Source organism: Drosophila albomicans, chromosome 3 (genome assembly GCF_009650485.2).
Source record: "Drosophila albomicans strain 15112-1751.03 chromosome 3, ASM965048v2, whole genome shotgun sequence".
Taxonomy (NCBI): domain Eukaryota; kingdom Metazoa; phylum Arthropoda; class Insecta; order Diptera; family Drosophilidae; genus Drosophila; species Drosophila albomicans.
This window is the reverse complement of record NC_047629.2, coordinates 29,445,328-29,466,559: the sequence shown is the minus strand read 5'-3', so window position 1 is coordinate 29,466,559 and position 21,232 is coordinate 29,445,328. Positions and strand designations below refer to the sequence as shown.

Below are 21,232 nucleotides of genomic sequence, written 5' to 3'. Positions count from 1 at the left end.
CCCAAACACACACATACACAGAACAGACAGCTCCTGCTAATTGCTGTGTGTATTGATTGATTAATAATGTTATTTCTGCTTGTTTATTTTTCCCCAGCTGGAGCATTAAACACAGCAAATGTGTGTGTGTGTGTGTGTGTGTGCGTTTCGCTTTCGCATTCGAATGCAGTAATTTTCACATTTTGGACGATTTGATGACCCTTCGAAGTGCCTATAAAAAAGAGAGATTCGGATGCCAACAAGAAAAATAAATATTATGCGCTTTATCAGATTTTCGTTTCATTTTTTTGTTTTTTATTTATTTAGATTTTATGGGGGAATAATTATGTTTATGGTATACAATAACGGCAACGATCAGCAGCTGATTAATGTAGATTGATCCATTTGCGAATACTTTTGATAGCGCGCCAGTTTCGTTTTGATTGTTTTCTCTTCAATTCATTTCACTTCGTCTTCTTCTTCTTTTAATTGTTTTGATTTGTTTGTTTGTTTATAGCATTTGTTTATAACATACACTTATTAACAAATATCACATAGATATTCTAGCTTAGCTGCTAACTTATTATCATCGCTTAGTGTACAAACTATGAACGAACGGTTGATTAGTTGGTTCGAAACTAACCTCACTTTCTGTAGCGTACATAACCTCACAATTCGTATAAGTTCGGTTCTTTGAATTTGCTTTTAGTCGCGTTCGTCATATGAAATAATATTTTGGCATTTTAGTTCGTGCATAATATAATAAAACATTGGTGTGCTTAATACTAGTTCGCTGATGAGGATGATGGAATCATCCGATGTATATACAACAAGTTCCTTCTCTTCTCCTACTCCTATACCTACTTCTCTCCTTTTTCTCCTCTTCTTCTTGCATTAAAACTCTTTTTTGTTTTGTTTTTTGCTAGAATTAGTAACTTTTTCTTTGCGCGTAATTTCATAAGAATACTTTGCTTTTGCGTCTGCGGATGTCTGCTTGGAAGTGAAAGTGAAATTAAAATGAGATCTTTTTAGATACAAAAAAAATAAAAATAAAATAAAATAAAAAAAAAACTACACAAAATACGAAACAAACAAAATAATGATGAAAACTACTCAAAAACAAAGTTTTACGTTTTCTTTGCTTAATTTTCCAAATGTTTTTAGAGTTCTGCTCAACTTTTTATACTCTCGTTAAGATTTAATGTTATAGATAGGCCTGAAATTAAGTTTAACCCACTTTTTCTTCTTCGATTCAGTTGACATTCGACTTTTGTGCTGTTAATCTTATTATTTTTCTCTTTTCTTCATGTTCAAATTTAGTTTTTTTGTAATCTTTTCTTTTTTAGCTAATTTCCTTTAACTTTTCATTCTTTTTTCTGTTTTTGTAGAATTTATTATCTAGTTTGGTTACCCTAGGTTTCTTTTTTTAGATTTCTAAACATTGTCAAATTATTAAAAGTTTTGTTTGTTAATATTTTAGCTAATTCTTTCTCTTCAACTTTGCGAATCAGAATCTTCTTTTTAGCTAAATCTCTCCATCTCTCGTCTCGCATTTGCTTTTTAGACCTTGTCGTCAAAGTTGGAGACGGGCCTGTAGGAACGTTGTTTGGCAAGCAGATGCCTGATGTATATATAGAGCACTGCGATAATTACTATAAGCACTCCGATGATCACGAAATAAACATGATCATCGACTTTGGGATGCACAACCTCAACCACATTGGCAAAGTCATGCTGGCAAGGTGATGGCGATGTGGATTGTAGTTCATTTGTGGTAGTGCTGGTCGAGGGGTTGGGAATGCTGCTGCTGATTGTGGTTGATGATGTTGTTGGCAGTTCTGTGGTTGTATCCAGCGTGTCCAGCTGTTGTTTGGGATCCTCGTGTTCACGCTGATAGCCATAGCCTTCGTCATAGTTGCCAGAGTTGGGCATTGGCGCATCCTTGGGCCAGCAGATGGGACAACAGCTGTCCTTGAGCATCACCTGACGATGGCTGGGACAGTTGAGGGAACCGCAAAACGAAATCGTGCACTTCTCCTCGCCCTTGACGCACTGGCAGTGATAGCAGCCATCCACCCAGCTCTCGCCGTTCTTGAAGAACGTATTCAGATTCTTTGACTCGCAGATGGCATTATTACTCTCATCGCAGCTCTGTTCGCATATTTTGGTGCCCGACTTGCAGCTGCAACGCTGACAGCTCTGTAACCAACTGAATTCTGTCTCTCGCACCTCAGTGCAATTCGGCTCCTGCTGGCATTCGTAGTTGCCACAGCATTGGCCAGGCGTGTCCATGGCCTCTGGCTGCAGTTCGACCACAACTTCACCCTCGTCGGTGTTGCAGTCTCGGATGTAGCATGTTTTGCACACACACTTCTTGGACAAACAGCACTGGGCATAGTCATCATCGGTGAGGCTGCTGTTGAAGGCGCTACTTTCCGTGGTGGCCATCAGAGATGCGAGTCCGCTGACTGCATTCGTGCCAATGAGATCCACATTCATTTCACGCAGCTCCCGTATCGAGCTGTCCTCCGGACACTGCATCTCCGCATCCGGCGGACACACTATTCCGTCACATAGCTGCGGAATGGGCGCCAAATCCAACGCTGCAAAGATATGAATATGATTCGGTATTAGTTTTCAAGTGGTTAATGTGAAAGGCAAAACTTATTATTATGGAGGCATCAGTTTACAAATGATTCATACGTAAGTAAGTAAATACTTTTGTATTATGACCGACAAATGAAATTAAGTTCCCTGAATAGTTAGCCAATAATATTGTTTGTCTTCGTTGACTCACGGACTAAACAATTAACGTACAGCATAAGCGTAAACATCTTTTTACAGAACATAGTTTGCCGTCATTCTTAAACTATTTTCCATTTAAGATATGGTGTGTTAGGCTTCACTTAGTCTTTGGAATCTCCACAGTCAACATCCGCAAAGATCTTGGGGTAAAGTCCCCCAAAAGTCAAACAGCAGAACAACCGCTAATTTAAAATTGTTTTCATTGGATTTAAATATAATGATTGTTAATTTAACAACCTGATTTATTTAACTTCCATTAAAATATCATCTCAGGATATACTCCTTGTCCTTATAATCTTTAGATACAATTTTGACATTGGCTCTGCAAAACTTTCAGCAGAATGTTCATCCAGTCTAGAATTCTACTGCAAACTGATCCATTTTAATATTTAATTTTTAATTTAATTTCCATTAACTTTTAGTTGCCATATCTTGCCATTTGAAATCTTTTTACTAAGAAAGATGTCAACGCTGTGTTAGATACAGATATTGCCGGATCAATCTCTGACGCAAATGTCATGGCCACAATAATGTTATATCCTTTTTCTTTTTGTTTTTTAATATTTATTTTTAAACGAACGTGATTCAACTTGGGTTCGGTAAAGTTGTATACATTTCTCATTTAAGCAGCAGGAGACTGCAATCAGAGTTTAACAATCAAGTATATTTTGCTTTTATTCAAAATGGGTATCTCACAGTCAAGCACACTCGACTGCAGCTTTCCTACACAACAATAAAAGCATTTCAAAGACAAACTACAAACATTATAGTTTCGAAAATTAGTTTTGTGCTGACATATTGAAAGTACTAAACTCAGTTACAATGAAACCATAATAAAAATATGTATATTAAAACAAAACAAGGGCGGGTCAAGTTAGCTAATTTTACAATTATTAATTCGACTCATTTAGGATACTGACAGAAACCCGTTTGAAGTTTGAAAGTTTTGAACCTGACATCTTATGATCGAGATTGTTTTTATTTAATTTTTTACAAGTTTATGTATTCCGAAGTTTACGCCTATTCATTTTTATTTATCGATATTCAATTAAGCCTGGCTTTATATTAGGCAAATTTGTTTATGATCAGCTCTGTGTTTATAATTTGCATATTTGCCAAAATCTTTATTATTCTCTACTCTTTTATTTCAGTTATGTTCATAGTGATAACATTGCATTTAATTTTCTGACAATAATGTAGTGGCTGTTAAGTTTTTATGAGGAACACTGAATAATTTAATTGATAGCAACAAAACTTGTAGCACATTAAATGAATATTAAGTGAGCAGCTGCTCTAGAGCTAAACACAGATAGTGATCAAGTAGATTGGCATTCATAATAATAATTATAATAACGCAATAAAATAATGTTCTTTAGCGCTGCATAAAATTAGTTTGCAATGCCCGAGAAAACATGTTCTCAGAGCTTCGCTTCGATGTCAGCTCGTTAACGACCTAATTGGGGTTCAGACAACAAATAAATCCGAACTAATTCCAATTTGTGTGCTGTTACACTATTCCAGTTTCGAACTGCAATATTTGAATTTAACACTGTCGTGCAAATGAAATGTACATTTAAGAAATTAACACGAAACTCAGTCGCGGCGCTTTCTTCAGCTTCGTGTCGCAGCATTATCTGCAAATTGAATCGACAACTTGTCGGGATTGTGTGTGTTTGTGTATCCGTGGGGTGTGTGCGTGTGAGTGACTGTTTCTGACTGTCTCCGTCTCTGTCTCTGTCACTGTTTGTACCTGTACCCGTTGGCAACCTTTCACTAAAGTCTCGAATTTACCTTTACACTCAGCCGCACTTTTGTTTGCCAATTGGGTTTGGCAGCTGCGAAACTTTGCGGCTTCCTTTGAGCTCAAGTTAATTTGTCATTTTCACTCGCCCATATAATGGGAATTTCTTTTCTCGCCCGCTGTTTTCATTTTTCGCATTCCATCTTTTGCGCTTCTTCTTTTCTTTTCATTTCATTTAATTTTTTTATTTTTTTTTGATTTTTCGAAGTTTTCCTCGGCGGCAACAATGAACTTTGCCCTTTGCCTTCGTCTTTTGGCTGTGATTTTTTTCGTACGCTTCGGACAAGACAAAAGCAAATATCTTGTTGTATATAAAATCGACTTGATTTACTCGCAAGGAATACGATACGAGACAATCTCGGCGCATGCACAAATTAAGAGCTTCTGCTCTCTCTCCACAGTTGTCTCCTGCACTTCGTTTGATCTATACACAAAATTCATGCAGTCAAAGTCCTCGACCCCGCTCCGCTCCCACTTTTCACTTCACAACTTCCTAACTTCCACACCCTGTCAGACTCTCCTCCTCCTCTCTTTCCTCCAGCTCAGCTTGGCGACTCGTCGCGTTGACAGCGTTGAAGGGCCTTCAACAAACTTCTTACACTTTATTTAATTAAAGTTTTTTTTTTTTTTGTGTTCGTTCTTTCTTTATATTTATTATTGTGTATGTATGTGTGTGTGTGAGTCGGTCTCTATCATCGCTGCTTATCAGCGGACCGGCTTAGACAGCGTTGGGACAGTTGTTCGCTGCTTTTATTTCTATATTGAGTCCGCAATTTGACTTTGAAGTGTAGCGCCCGCCTTGTCTGCTCAGCTGGGCGGGGAGGGGGAGGGGGAGGCGGAGGGAGAGGAGGCAAAGGTCTTTGGTTTTTAATGCCAGATTTGTACAACACATAAAGTTGCACTAACTATCGCATGCACGACTATAAGTTACCCTTGACTAATTAAAATAAATCTATCTTTAGTTTTCCATTAAATAATAGTGTAAGTACGTTAAATTATACACAATTTAAATTTCTTAATCAACTTCCTTTGCTATTTTCCTGAAATTCCTTGCGGCTATTCAACTGTCGATATTTTGTACTTTGCCTTTGAAATTCACAGAACGTTCAATGTTATTTTACCGTTGGGCAATTGATACTTTAGTTGCAAACACAAAGCTAAAATTATAATTGGTTTAGTTTCGTCTAAGAATTTAATTTGCAGAAATTTCACAGCTAACGAGAAATGTGCATAAATGTATTAAATGTATTTAATCTAATTATATGTTTAGTTTGCTTTACTCTAAGTTTATTGGCTTAAGATGTTTACGTCATTGGGTCGCTTGAGCTTTATGATGTAGAGCAACTAAATTTGAACTAGAATCAGTAGCCACATAAAATTCTTATGTACATCTTCTTGCATACCTTTCGCTTTGGCTCAGCCAATTACAGGGTATGAGAGGCGAAAAAAGCTGTTGCTTTTGCTTTTGCTGCTGAGCGAAATAGCGTAAAATGTGAATGAATTAGCCTCCAGAGTGCGACAGTGGAAAGTCAAGCAACTGTCAGACTAGCCAGACAGCCAGACAAGCAGACAGACGGACGGACAGACAGACAGACAGACAGACGGATGGACAAACAGACGGACGGAAAGATAGCTAGAAAGTCAGGCGGTCGAAGGGAGTCGGGCGTGAAGTTGGATGTCGGGATGCTGTGTGCAGGATGGAACGAGGATAAAGCTAGTCATATAACCTAACCTAGATAAAAACCGCACACTTGGCTGCCTACAAGAGTGTGGCAAGCTGAGTGCCGCAATAACAGGACAAAAGCATATAGAAAGTTGCAGCAACATGGCCTTTTTGTTGTTCTTGTTCGTGTTTTTTTCTTTTTTTTGTTATATATATTTTACATATATATTTTTTTGTATTTTGTTTTCATCTTACCCTCTCACTCTTCTTCACTCTGCCCTCTCCTCTATCTGAAACTTATAAACAGCGCAGAAAGTTTACCATAAAGGCTAAAGTACATATAGAACTCGAGTGTTTTGCATTTTATGTTGCATGAAACACGGAAAAACGAAAAAAAAAAAAAAAAAAAAAATAAAAAGGGGGAAAAACTCTTTAAAGTGAAAACTTTTTTAATAATACAACGACTGCGACTGCGATGGCAACGACGACGACGGCGATGGCGACTGCGACAAAAGACGAAAGCCAAACGTTTTTCTTTATTTCTCCCAGTGTATGCGATGGAAAAGTTTCCCTCTCCCATGCCTCTGCGCTCTGCCACGCCCTCCACTTGAGTCGAACCATTGTGCAAAGAATTTAAATTGTTAGTTTATCTCCTGACACTGATTGGAATCACGATTTTAAAACATGCTCATGCCGACAGCTTCCCGGAGCGTGCGGAGGAGCTTAATGCCAAAATACCTGAAAGCTTTTAGTTTGACATGTAATAAGCGAAAGCTGTTTGAAGCTCGCTTCGAAGATTATCAGCGAGAGTTTTCGACACAAAACTCAATTCAAACAAGAATAACGCAAATTAGTTTCTACTGAATTTCTCAATGCTTTTTCATTCCTTTGAACCTAATTAAAATTGCCCGCAGCGTGCTATTTTTGTTGGAGTATTTACAAAAAAAAGTTTGCTGTCGATTACGCATAAGTTATAAACACGCAAATTTAATATAACTTTATACAGAGATATTATTATAGTGTTTCACTTTTAGCTTTGTTTTACTAAAATATCATATTTCATGAACTCTGATTATTGAAAATTTAATTATATTAAGGCATTTATAGCAGAGTTGTTTTACAAAAACTTTAAAGAGTTGTTTCAACTTAAGATTTTACAAAGCACATTCGTATTTTAAAAATTGGATGTGCTTTATGATTCCTCAACATTAAATATTTCATCTAGCGCTTTTCCAACTTCCTTAAGGAGCAGATTAAACATAAAATTCAAAAGATATTAACAAAACAAGAATTTGCTATAATATACACAAAACATATAACTTTTTAAAAGCTACTTTCATACTTTAACAAGTAAGAAAGCTACAGTCGAGTGTACTCGACTGTGAGATACCCGCTACCCATTTTCTCAAAATATACCGAATATACTGCAAAAATACTAAAAATATACCAAATGGTATATTTGGTATATCGACATAGTACCACATTCAAAATATACCATAGACGGCACAATATACCAGATTGTCAGACAAAGCAACTAAGACCCCTAGTAAGTAGGCGTTTTTGCCCATACAAAAGTATTTCTTTAATAACTTCGACAAATTTTATCTGACCGCAACCAAATTTTCAGGAATCATAACTACTATAGCAAATATTGTATATACCAAAATTCGCAACTCTAGCTAATTACGCTTGTTATTCGATTTTTTTGATTTGCGGGGGCGGAAGTGGGCGTGGCAAAAATTTGAAATAAACTTGATCTGCGTGCAAACATAACAAATGCTGTCGAAAAAAAATTATAGCTCTATCTCTTATAGTCTCTGAGATCCAGTGTTTCATACGGACAGACGGACAGACACACAGACGGACAGACGGACATGGCTAGATCGTCTCGGCTGTTGACGCTGATCAAGAATATATATACTTTATAGGGTCGGAGATGCCTCCTTCTACCTGTTACATACATTTCCTGCCGGCGCAAAGTTATAATACCCTTCTACCCTATGGGTAGCGGGTATAAAAAGTTGCGAAACTTTACAGTTATATAATGTGCTTTACAACATCCAAAGTTTGCAGGATGAACACGATATTCACCAAAAATAACATCTTACAGAAATATTACTAATCTGATATTTTTGTAATATTTATAAATAAATAAGGGCCATTTTAAGAAGCCAAGTTAAAGAGATGCTTAAACTTTAATTTCTTTTTTTATGAATTGTATGAGATTAAGTTTTCAATCAATTTCTATAAAAGGATCAAGTTTTTACAAATTACTTTCATTCTTTAAAAAACTAGTATACTTACAGGCAATATAATGTGCTTTTTCAACTTTCAAAGTTGGCTAGACGAACAAAAGAATTACCTAACATAATATTGAACAAATATATTACTAAAGCCCCTTTCTTTTTCTTGATGTTGCGTCGCCAAAATATCATATATTGTAATATTTATAATTAAATAAAGTACATATTTATGAAACGTACTTTTCGTTTTTTATTGCAATTCCAATAGAGGTTAAGAATAAAATAAATATCTGTAAAAGATCAACTTTTTACAAATTACTTTCATACTTTAAGCTGCTAAACTTACAAGCAATATAACGTGCTTTTTCAACTTTCAAAAGTGGCTAGACGAACAAAAGATTTACCTCAAATGAAAAGTGCAATGTTTCGCATTAAAAACTCATTGAACTCGCCGCTAATTTTACGAAGTGCCTCAGTAGCTTTCATGTACAAACGTAGTTACACTTTAAGTAAATAATGTTGCAAGCTGTAACGTTGAATTTAAGTACAAACTTCTCAATGTACTTTAGCGGCGAAAGTAAATTGAAATTCAAGTGTATAAAAAGTGGCCGTAAGTTGTTTTCTTTGCTCTACTTTATCTACACCATTCGCTGGCTACTAAGTTGTGCGCTTATCTGCAAACGTCTCTTATTAGTTTAGTCGCGTCTAATAGCCTGTGTCTAGAGGGTTAATTGAAGGACTGCGACAGCGATGGCGATGGCGATGGCGATGTAGATTGCAACAGGAGCGTAGATTTTCACTCTGTTTTAACGCTTTTGTTTCGCTGCCTCGCAATCCTTTTGTTTGCCAGCTTTTTCTAGTTGAGTGCACGCCTTGGCTAAATGGGAATTCAATCAGGCTAATAGCTTGGCCAAGGTCAGGCGGTTGGCAGGTGGGCGTGTAATCATGATTTCAATTATGGCAACGCACAGGAATCAGGTTGTTGCAACAACTGGCTGGCTGGCTGGTTCATTCAGTAGTTTTTATAAAGTTTGCCAAGCATGATGTTGTTGCATCTGCTCACGAATGCCACACTGCGTGGCATTTATATGCTGAGTCGACTTCTTGGCCTCATGGCTGCCACAATGCCACAGCTGAGCCGCAAAGGGGACGGCGATGTGCCTGCGGTGCAGAGTGTCCGCTATTGGCGTCTTCACAGCTACCTCGTCGCGGTGTTTGTCCTCTGCTATTCACCGTATGCCTTCCATATGATCTACACACGCATGGAATTCCTTCGACAGAATCGTTTGCTGCTGCTCGTTGGCTTACAGCATTATGCCCTCATGTTGGTCTCCACGTTCATCACGCTCTACATGCACACGACACATCAGATGTGCTACATCAGGTGGCTGAATAAGCTGCTTTCGTGTCGCCGCCAGCTGTTGCAACTGCTGCACAACAGACGGCTCAGGGACTCGGCCCAATCGCTGCTCCACACACGTGAACATCGCGGCGTACTCTTTCTGTTGACTGTCGCCATCATTGGCTCCGGCGTGCACTCGGTGTTCATATTGGTGCATGATCCGATGGCACATAGCTGTGGCGGATACTTTGCCACTATCGTCTTCTTTTATGGCCTCCAGCTGGGATTGCAATTGTGCTTGGCGTTGTATTTGCTTGTGCTGTTGCTGTTAAGCCACTTGTTGCATCATTGTAATCTCCTCTTGGACCACATACTGACGGATGCGGTGAACACGCATCGCTTGCATCTCAGCATGTGGGGCATGCCACAGCGTCGACGTCTGTTGGCCGCCAAGCAGCAGTGGCTGGCCTTCGAACTGTGGCGTCTCTGGCGACTTCACAATCGCTTGTGGCAGCTAAGTCAACAGCTTTGTTCGCTCCACAGCAGCCAGTTGTTCATCTTCGTACTCTTTGTGCCCATCGAGTGTGTGCTGCACGGCTTCTTCACCTACTTTGTGCACTTCAGTCGCTGGTGGATACGGCGTAAGCTCGATCAGCCCAAATTCAATGCCTACGGCTTGATATTTGTATTTTCGCTGTTTCTGCACCTCGCTTTGGTCCTTCTGCAAACGCATCGGCATCGTCATCTCTCTTTCGAGACACGTCGCTGTCTGAGAAGTGCGTCATTGGAGTTGCCAGCTGACTGCGGCAAAGCTCTAACGCAAACGGTAAGTGACTATCGATAACGATTGTAGCGATAAGAGAAGCCCTTTATCTAATCTCTGCTAGTCAGATTTTATATTTTAGGATGTCACTTCGAAAGAAAGTTTTTCTCTAGTAAAGTTTTTCTCTGAAATCTTTAAGATTCTAAAGATTGTTCTAAATAAATTATTTCAATTAAATCATTGCCTCATTTGAAATTTTATAAAAACGTTAAACCAATTCCATCAATATCGAAAGCAAGAGTGATATAGGCTTTATATACTATTTATTCAACAACCAAGTTTAAATCCCTAGTCAAAAATAAACCTAAAATTTTAAAGAAGTTCTATAAATAAAAAATAGACTTCTCCCTTTAAAAATTGTCATTGCATTGTCAAAAATTTCAAGATATATAGCAATTAATAGATTTATTTCCATAGAGATAGTTTTTCATTAAATTCAGAGTGCTGAAAAGAAGTTCCATAAATTAAAGATTTGACTCATTTCTAATTCCCTTTGCTCTTAGGAAAGTTAGTTGCAATTAAAATATATAGATACAAATATTTTAAATAACTTGACAATTGTTCGCAATTTCTTATAATATTCTTTGACAACCAAAACTCCTGCGTTGAATGCAACTTGCTTACGCAAGACAAATTAAAGCTTTGTCACATTTCTAATTCCCTGTCAAACCATAAACTATTGCTGAATTGCCTAAGGACGCATTAGGACACTTTCATTTTCTCTATTTTCAATAACTTGGCAATTTCTCACAATTGCTTTCATATTTTACATATCTGAAGCTAGAGGGGCTAGATGAGGAAAATATAAAATTTAAAATTTAAATTCAAATGCAGTAAATAATTATTGCTTTCACGCGCGTTTGTTTTAAAGCGATTGTAAATCGCTTAATTATCGCACTTTAGTTTTATTCAAATGCAGAAATTTCGCAATTAAAACTTTCTACGCTTTTCATGAAAATCAAGGGAAATGCAAAAGCATGATGCAAAGGCAAAGTGAATAACCGATAACGTATCGCTCGCTTTCAATTTGAACAGCTCAATTTGTATGGACTTCAACTGCAGCTTAACGAGCGTATTTACAAGATGTCTGCCTGTGGACTCTTTGAGCTGAACAATGGCCTCTTATTTTGCGTGGTGCAAACAATTATAATCTACATAATAATACTCATACAATTTGATAAGATCATTAACCCATAATGATGTTTGCACTGATCAGCAAATACAGATACAGATGCTGAGATACTCGTAATTAAGGCTACACAAAATGAGGTAAAGGTAAATATTTGGCAGACTTACGTGTCGTTGCTCTGGCGATATTCAGCTGGAAGGTGAACCAAGTAAGTAGCAGGACAAATGTCATCCAACTGGGAGTCAATTTCAATTTGTTATCCATATAACTAGGAGTCGACATTTTGTCTAAATTGAGCTGATATAATCGATATGACCTTGGCTGACAAGACGAAACGATCCGATGCGATGCGATGCGATTCGATTGGAGGCAAGGCGCGGCTGCAGAATTTTTGTTTGCGACTGAAATTCGCGAAAGTGTCTGCGATCGCAGTTACGAGTAAAATGTATTTGCTTGTGATTCCTTTATTGCGAAATCAGAACCAATTGAATTTCGTCGTATATCATCTGTGGAGAGAGAGAAAAGCAAAGCAATGAAAAATGAAAACAAATTAAAGAATCCAAATAAATAAAATGAAATGTTTCGAATTGTCAACCCACATTGTTGCCTCGTAATTCTTTATTTTTGTTGTATTTTTTATTCAATTTTAATAGCCGAGACCCAGTCACAATATTCCACAGATACAGATACAGATACAGCATGAGCCAGAGCTATACGAAAACATCAGACGCGGTTTTATGTGTTTATTTAAATACGTGTACAGTCAAACCTTTCTATAATAAACGACACCTCGGTCTATACAAATTATTGCTTAGAATAAATGTGTATTTAATGCTTGTTTAATGTGCGTCTGCGTAGTACAGTGGAGCATCGATTTGGAGATTAAATGAATCGAAATGTTAATTAGAAAAGTTCACTGAATAAAACTGAGCACAAGCTTTAAAATTTAAGTCATAATTAAATGATAAAGCCTAATTTTAATATGTTACTTGGTTTATTTGATTGTTTACAGATTTAATTCATTATTTTTATTATTTAAAAAGCGTGACTTTAATTAGCCAATTAAGTGTGAAAGCATTTAATACAAATTAAACATTGAAAAATGTTGTTTTTAATATTTGCGTAATAAATTGCTGTTCACTGCATGAAAATAGTCATAAAACGAAATATTTTTACAAGTGAGTTCATTACAAATTGACCTAACTGAATAGTAAACATTTCCTCATTACGATTAGTAATTTGATTTGCAGTACAGTGATGCTTACATTATCAACAAAACATTTACAAAATAGTTTGTAATATATAGAGAAATCTTTGTTAGTAAACTTTTCATCAAATTAATTTCAAATTTATCGATCTAAGCTTGTGATATTTATCAAGGATTATGGTTTAGTTTTGTTATTAATAATTTATGAATTAATCAATTGATTTATGAAAATGCCCAGAGCTTAGCTAAAAGTTTGTTTTAGCAGTGCTCAACTGTATATTAATTTAATTGCAGTGCAAAACAGGGCAGTAAACACTGAGAGAAGCGTTACTAAGTCACAGACATTGGGGATTGGCAATAGAGGGGAAGATGGTGGGAAGGTGGAGGAGGGGAGGGGGGAACGGACAGTCGACGGTGGTGGACTGTGAACGAGCGTACACGGCACACGGGCCTGTTGTATCACTGCTAAAAATAGCAACCTTTTTTGGATTTGTGCGAATAGTTTTTAATGACCGGAGGCAACCCGACGGCAACCCGGCACACATTTCACTCACTCATGAGAGATACAGATACTCGGTCGGTACTGTGATGAGGATGAGAGTATCTCGTATCTCGTATCTCGAGCACACGCCACAAAAGCAAAACCGAAACTGAAAAGTGTTGCTTTTTTGTCCATGGTTGTTGTTGCTGTTCTTGTTGCTGTTGCTGCTGTTGCTGCCCCATCTTCATCGCTGTTGCTTTTGTTTTTGTGGCCTGAATGGAGCAGCCAAGCCAAAGCTGATAAACGTTGCTGCCACATGGGGCAGGCAGGCAGGCAGGCAGCAGGCAACAGGCAGGCAGAGAAAAGGCACAGGTAGTCACAGTCGTTGCTGTTTCTGTTGCTGCCTCTGTTTTGGCTCAGATTGGGGACTCGCATCAATTTTGCTGCTGCTTTTCATATTCATTCAATCAAATGCTAAAACGAGTCACTGAGGCAGATTCACAGCTTGCAATTTATGGCAAGCGGATTGCAAAACCGAAGGCCACACTCCACAGTTGCCTTTAAAAAGTTGCGGCTTTAAATGAATGGCAAACGAATGGGAATCGAGTGCGCATCGAAAGGAAGCAAAACCGAACTGCAACTATCAATCAAACTGTTAATCGAATTGTTAATTAATCAACAACAACAACAACACCATCACCATCGAGAAGAAGAGGAACAACCACACTTCCGATTGCCACTGAATAAGCTTTGGAAATGGGCATGGGAACATCTCGTCGTCGTCGTTGCTCGACATAATAAATGGCTTGCTTTCGCATTTTATAAGGTATTTAAGCGAGTGTGCATGTGAATAACAACAAGTGAGTGAGTGTCTGCTTTATACTTTTTTATTTCTTTTTATTTCTCTTCCAGCCCAAGTCTATTCAGCAGCACTTGATTCTTCCAATTGAATGCACCCATGCGACTGCATCAGTTGCTAGGTAAATATTTATATAATCAACTCACCCCCAACCTCAACCCAAGTGATGATTCAACCAGGTTCTTAAATTCTACTCCCATTATGAAGTGGGGGAAATATGGTCTCGTATCTTATATAACATGATTCATAGATGGTTCATTCACTCTTCGTTTCGTTTTTTCGTTTATCACATGAAATTCCTCCACATGTACTTCGACTTTGAGTGTTTTGACAGTCAGGTTCAATTTGCCAAAGAATTTTCACTGTGTAAACACCGAATCGAATCGAATCGAATTGGATTCGCTAATTTTCAGTTAATAATAGAATTCTTCATAATGAATTGTTTACGCCATCAATTGAATGCAATTTATACACAACTTTATCTATATAAAAGTGTCTGCACGTTGAAGAAAAGATAAATAGACAAAAATTCCAATGAATAGTTTGCATATTTATAAGAATCTTCCGATTTATGTTCCAGAATCTAGACTATACAATAAAGAGTGTCTGGAATCAACTTGTTGAACATTATAGCAAACTTTTCCGATATAGAAAGCTTTATTCAAAAATTATTAACAAAGATTAGAGATTATTAACTCCTTATAGAAAATTTGTTACACCTAAGGATTGAAAATTGGAGATGAAAATAAAATTGAAGATGTTCGAAGTTATAATTGATAGTTTCTTGAAATGATATACAGAGCTTCATGGAAATGAATAATTTGGAACGTCTTAAGAAAAATTTGAAGGAATTAAAAATTAATTACAATAATGAAAAGATTCTGTATTAAAGTTATGGAAAGGAATAATTTAGAGCTTCTTATGGAAAGTTCGATAAAATTGAAGATTGAAAATTATCTATTGACAGTTTCTTGAAAAGTTTCTGAAACAACATTAAAAGTAAAAGAAAAATTTGAACTTTGTATGGAAAATTCAATAGAATGAAAAAATGAATATTTGGAATGAATTCAGAGAACATCTTTATTGAACATAATTTGGAAATTCTTGTGTAAATTAATGCATCTATTTTAAGAAACTTTCGACCGGTTGATAAAATATATTGTTCAATTTAACAATTTACGAGTATTCATAATTTGGAAATTCTTTTGTAAAATGATGCGTCCATCTATTTTAAGATGTTTTCTGACAGTTCTTGAAAGATATTGTTTAAATTAACAATTTACGAGTGTCCAAAATAGACTGAGAAGAAAAAGGAAAAAACATTTTCTTTGTGTCGCAACAACTGAGTAATAATGTTTACGATGATTTTTATCTGGAAATGCTTATGGGAAATTAAGAAGACTGTTTAAGAATTTTGATGGGAAATTAAGAAGAATTTCAAGATTTCTTCCTGGATAAGACTGATAATAAAATGTATTAAAAATATGCTTGCACAAATCGTAATTGGTTTTCTTTGTGTCGGAACTGTGTGAACTGCGCAATTCTGTCCAAAGAGTTGCCAAATTCTACAGCCACCAGATTGAAGAGAAACGAGAACGGCAAAAACCAAAGAGATGAATTACAATCTATGTGGAAGTGCGAGTGTTTCTTTGTTTCTGCCTTGCCTCTGTACAAAACAACATACATATGTACATATATAGTATATCCAGCTTGGCTTTTTCTTTCTCTCTCCGGCCTATTTCAACTCTAGCGTGTCTGCTGGTTAATCTAGCTCTTCCCGTTTGTCAAGTTACCAACTTTCTTATCTCTCCATGGCGTAGAATGTGCGATGTGTGCTCATATATCTATCCAACTATCTATTGTACATATTTACTCATTGCTTTTTCCAGCTAATATTACTATTTGTACCCGGTGTACTTACAGCTAAGTGTGTGTGTTTATGTGCTTTTAAACAATAGTGAAAGAGAAAGATGGTCTCTTCTTTGTTTTATGAAATCCAAGCAATAATAATACGTTTACAACTGTTCAAGCTTGAAAGAAGAAAATAGGCTTTAAAATAGTGTGAACTTGTTGTCGTAAAAATCTCTGTATGAATATAGTTTTCTTTACACCAAAATTTTATTATATATCTGCTTCATTTTGCATTTCTAGAGCTTCATTCCATTTTTTCCTATTCTAGATTTTTTATGTGAATTTGTGAAATATTTTATTTAAACATAGTATTTTTACCCACAAATATTATATAGAAATTATAAAAGTTTCTTGGCATATTTTTTAATATGTTACTCTAGACTCTAGAGTCTAGAGCTTCATTAATACGTTTTTTATAATATATTTGAACGTAACTTTGGTAATCGTATGGAAAAATATTGCTTTATAATATCTCTACCGGCAAATATCGTATAAATATATCATAAGTTTGACTGAGTATGTGAAACCCCTCAGAACATTCTTTTCTACTGTAAGCAATCTATCTGTTTCGCTCGCCGTTGCCCTCTCTTTGCACATATTTGTGTAGATGACTAAACATTGATAGCGAGCGTACTACACTCGGTACGCTCTCGGGTCTTGAGCTCTATGTTTGCCTGCTTAACGCCAACGGCAACGGCAACGGCAACAGCAACAACTGTGATCAGTTGAGCATAATGGAGAATGGAGCTTTGTTGAACCCCAGACGAGACAGAGCGTTAAGTACTCGCAAAGCTTAACTCCCGCTGCCGCCGACAACAGCCCCCGCTTTTGTTACTCCCCCGACTTGCCCTCCCCTCTGATCTGTCTAGAGTTTGGGCGCTACCCAATGCTAACTGTAAGTTTTTACCTCGAAAGCAAGATAAGCTTTATGATTGCCATAAATTTCACTTGAATGCGAAATCTGATGCATCTATTTCATGCCTTCGTTTTAGCTGATTTTTTCCATCAACCTCACGCTTGCTCTCTCTCTTTCTCTCTCTCGCACACATTCGCGTTGTTTGCCTCTCTCTTCAGCTGCTGCTGCTGCTTCTTCTGTTTTGTTATTTATCTTGAGACGCTACACATGCAAAACAGCAGCAACAACGTCCAAGTTGACGGTCTCTGCTTGCTTGCATGTGTGTGTGCTGGTGTGTCTGTCTGTGTGTTTGTGTGAGTGCGAGTGTATTTACTCGTGTTCGCGTACAATAATTTCACGTTCAACAACTTTTGGCTTTTTTGATGAGCCAGCAGCAAAAGCAACAGCAACGGCAACAGCAGCAGCACTTGAAAGGGACGTTGATGGAGCGGGTGTTGCAAAGAGTGCAAAGAGGTGGGGAAGAGGGGCGTCGGTGGTGGTGGAGGCAATGTTGTTGCTATAGCTACCGCAGAAAATAAAGCTCGTCATCTCGTTTCAACATACCCACACACACATACACACACATACAATTACATACACAAGCATTGCAACCCGGCCACAACATAGCCTCAGCTTTGGGTCTGCCTGACTGCCTGACTGTTTGGCTGGCTGACTGTTTGGCTGGCTGGCTCGTCGTTTATGCTCTGGACTTTGGCTATGGCTTTTTGCTTTGACTTTGGTCTCTCAGTTCTGTGGCCGCTCCACTCTACTCCACGGCACACACAGTCTCTTCACTTCACTCCACTCCACTTCACTTCAATCCCAAGTGTTTCACTCTCCGCGCACTCTACTCTGATCACCATTTCCATACACTTGCAAGCGGCATAATTGCTTTCGCTATGACTTTGCAGCATGTTGCATGAAAAGAACCGACTGCGTTATCATTTCTCGTTTCAACGTAACCAGCTTCTGCATTTTTCTCCAAGAATCTGGCTTAACATCTGCAGTTTCTAGCACGTTACCATGAAAACTTCATCAATTCAGAACCGAGAACAAATCTAATTCAACGTTTATTTATTGCACTAAAAGCAGAAAAGAATTTGTGCTGTTTGCTGCATAAATTACAAACTTAATAAATTGCAAATGTTTTTTATATTATATTAATTGGAATAAAAACAGAATAGAATTTTTGCGGGTTGCCGCATACATTAAAAAGTTAATAAATTTAAAATGTTTGCCAACAATATTCGCAAAAATAATTCTACGAAAAGTTGAAGCTTTTTTCTAAAAGCGAATCTTTTTAATGAGTTTTTTTTTCTTTGGTTGACAACAAAATAGAGTAGCGAATAATTTAAGGGGATTTTATGGGATTCGTCTACAATAGTAACACTGACTTATGATGGAATAAATAAAAAGTTCAAATTATTTACGCTTTTTTTGACACTTAGGCAGTTGTCTGGTATTTTTCCTGCCATTTTCAGAGATAATATGATTATCCAATGGAATCAATGTCAGTTCATGTGAAAAGATATGTTAAAAATGACAAAAAAAAAAAAAAAAACGTCAGAGCTTCATTATTGATTGTCATAAGACTATGCAAATCGCGAATTTACTCGTTGATAATTAATCATATTATTTTAATCGGATTACTTGCAGTTAAACTTCAGTCTGACATCGGCCAATTGAAGTCGACTTATGTCTCAGTTAAAAGTTTATGTATGTCGACCTTAACTGCACATTTCGGACAAGATATAAAAAACAAAAAAAAAAAACACACAACTTAAAACTCTTTGAAAAGAGTTGCGCACAAAGTCAAAAGAGTATGAAAGCTTCGACTCTTACTGATCCTTACTTTCTTGTTTTTTGTTTTGCGTATTTTGATTCTTTTTTTCTTTTGGCGTTGTTTTTGTTTTTGCTCTGGTTTAAGGCATGGGCTCAGCTTACGCTGCCTGATGGACGACGCTCTCTTCAGCTTCAACTAGCAGTTGACGCTCTACGCTTTACGCTTTAATAGACTTCGCATGGCTCATTTTTGGTACTTATGGTTAATGCTGCCGCAGCATACACACACACGCACACTGGGAGTAATAGTATTAGTAGTATGAGTATGTACACAGACATTTTTTCGATCATTGCTCGTTTATTGAGCGATATATTTATTTGCTTCCACCTTTTACGCTTGTTGTCGCTTTGCGCTTTTAACCTTGATTTTTGTGTAAACAAAATACGCACACACACACCCTGACACACAGATGTACAACTACACAAATAATATACTACACACAGATATGCAGCATATTCTCAAAGCAAGCAAAAAGCAAAAGAGCAACAACTACAACAACAAAAAAGCTTTCGGCGTTGTGTGCGTTTTTCATTTGTCTCTTTTGTGTTCGTACATACATACATACATATGTATGTATTTATGTGCGTATGTATGTTTGTATGTGCGTGCTGTGCTGTGTGTGTTTGTTCGTTTTGTTTAGTTTCTAGTTTACTGTACATTTATTAAGTTACCTATTTATAATTTGTTTATTATTTAGCAAATGCCAGTGCCAAAAGACAGAATGAACGAAAACCAATAAAATGCGTACGCACATGCAATGGATCGTATATTATGGAATTGAATTGGACTGGAACGTAACTGGCAACTGGCAACTGGAATCTGAACACCCAAGCTCTCCTCCACGAGACGAACACACAATATAAACAAATAGAAAATGTTTTTCGGTTTTCGGTTTTCGTTTTTCTTTTTGAGCATATGACGTTATGGCCGTTTTGTGTGATATTATTAGATATGCGCTATCTTATCTGTATGGCAACATACAGTTTTTCCACATATGTGTGTCTCGAGTCACAAAACTAACCAAGGCCCCAACTAAAAAAAGTCAACAAAACAACCATTGCGGCTTATATAATCAGCAAAAAAAAATGCTCGCTATGCATGTTGTGGGTGCTTTGCTCAACACAGCATAGTGTGAGGGGGTAGGGAGGGCGGTAGGAAGGTGGGTAGGAAGGGAGGTCAACCTTTGGTTTTATGCGCTGCATACAATCCGCATAATATGTTCATTCTTATATAGATTAAGTCTTTAGAATATTTGTGTGTGGAATGTGGATTGTGTGGAATGTGCGCTGAGTAAGCGGTCTACACACCTGCCACGTAAATTTTGTAAGCTCTTCCAACATTCAGAGCATAAATATTGTTTCTTTCGTTTCTGCGCTCCTCCGACTTCACATGCTGGAGGAAAGGAAGAACGGGATGATGGCGATGGCAACGGCGACGGGGGTGTGAGAAACAGAGAGAGCTCTGTGTGCAGTTTATTCACTTTGCACCTCACACTTTATTACACCTTCTTTCAACGTTTATTTCGGTTGTGTGTTTCGTTTTTCGGTTGCACGTCACTTCTTTATGTTCACTACTTTTGTTGCTGTTGTTGTTGTTAATTGTTGAATTACATTTAGTTGGTTACGATATTGAACTTAGGGCATCTCTCTGCCTGTGTCTCACTTCACTTCACATCAAACACTGACACCGTTCGGAATAGTTACGAATACGTAGTCGTGCCCTCTTTGGCTATCACTCGCTCACTAAAGCGTTTAAGTTTGCGACACACAAATTTAAAGCTCTCCGCTCGCTGCTAGCATGTCTCTGCCAGCGTCGAAGCGTCGACGATCGCCAGGTTGAGAAGCAGCGCACAGTGGTTGAGCATTTAGCTTTTACCTTTTCAAAAAGAAAATGCCAGCTAACTAAATCAACTGATATTAACATTAACATGCATACATAACTAAAGTTAACATGTATTCTAATTGAGAGCACCCGAAATCTGTGCTGATCTCAGCGCTGTAAGCCGGTTTTCAGTTAAGCTCTCGCACTCGCTCTCTTATTTTACTCTCTCTCACGTTCTCCCGTTCTGATGCTTACCCGCTCTTGCTCTCTCACACTCCCTTGACGTTGTCAATAGTAGTGGTCAGCCGATTAACCGGCTAGCCGGCAACCTGTGTATTGTGCTCTGTGCTCTGCTTTCTGCTCTCACGCTCTGTTGCTCTTCTAAGCACTCATAATTTTTGTTGCTCTTGCGTGCGAAAGCTCTTCAAAA

General features: G+C 37.5%; 1 protein-coding gene across 1 annotated transcript; it reads right to left on the bottom strand.

Annotated features, from left to right (window-relative positions):
- Window positions 1–816: 816 nt before the first annotated feature.
- Window positions 817–20,739, bottom strand: LOC117568643 (cysteine-rich motor neuron 1 protein). The gene is made up of 3 exons (XM_034249436.2): window positions 20,289–20,739; window positions 11,953–12,291; window positions 817–2,582 (listed from the first exon to the last, which is right to left on the bottom strand). The coding sequence occupies exons 2-3, from the start codon at window positions 12,065–12,067 to the stop codon at window positions 1,540–1,542; spliced, it is 1,158 nt and encodes a 385-aa protein (XP_034105327.1). The 5' UTR covers window positions 12,068–12,291; window positions 20,289–20,739; the 3' UTR covers window positions 817–1,539.
- Window positions 20,740–21,232: the final 493 nt, after the last annotated feature.

What these genes read in the sequence shown, in the direction of transcription:
- LOC117568643 (XM_034249436.2), bottom strand. Translation starts at nt 12,067, where the DNA reads ATGTCGACTCCTAGTTATATGGATAACAAATTGAAATTGACTCCCAGT. An exon ending in TATCGCCAGAGCAACGACAC is followed by an intron (nt 2,583 to 11,952) that starts GTAAGTCTGCCA and finishes ATATCTTTGCAG; the next exon opens with CGTTGGATTTGGCGCCCATT.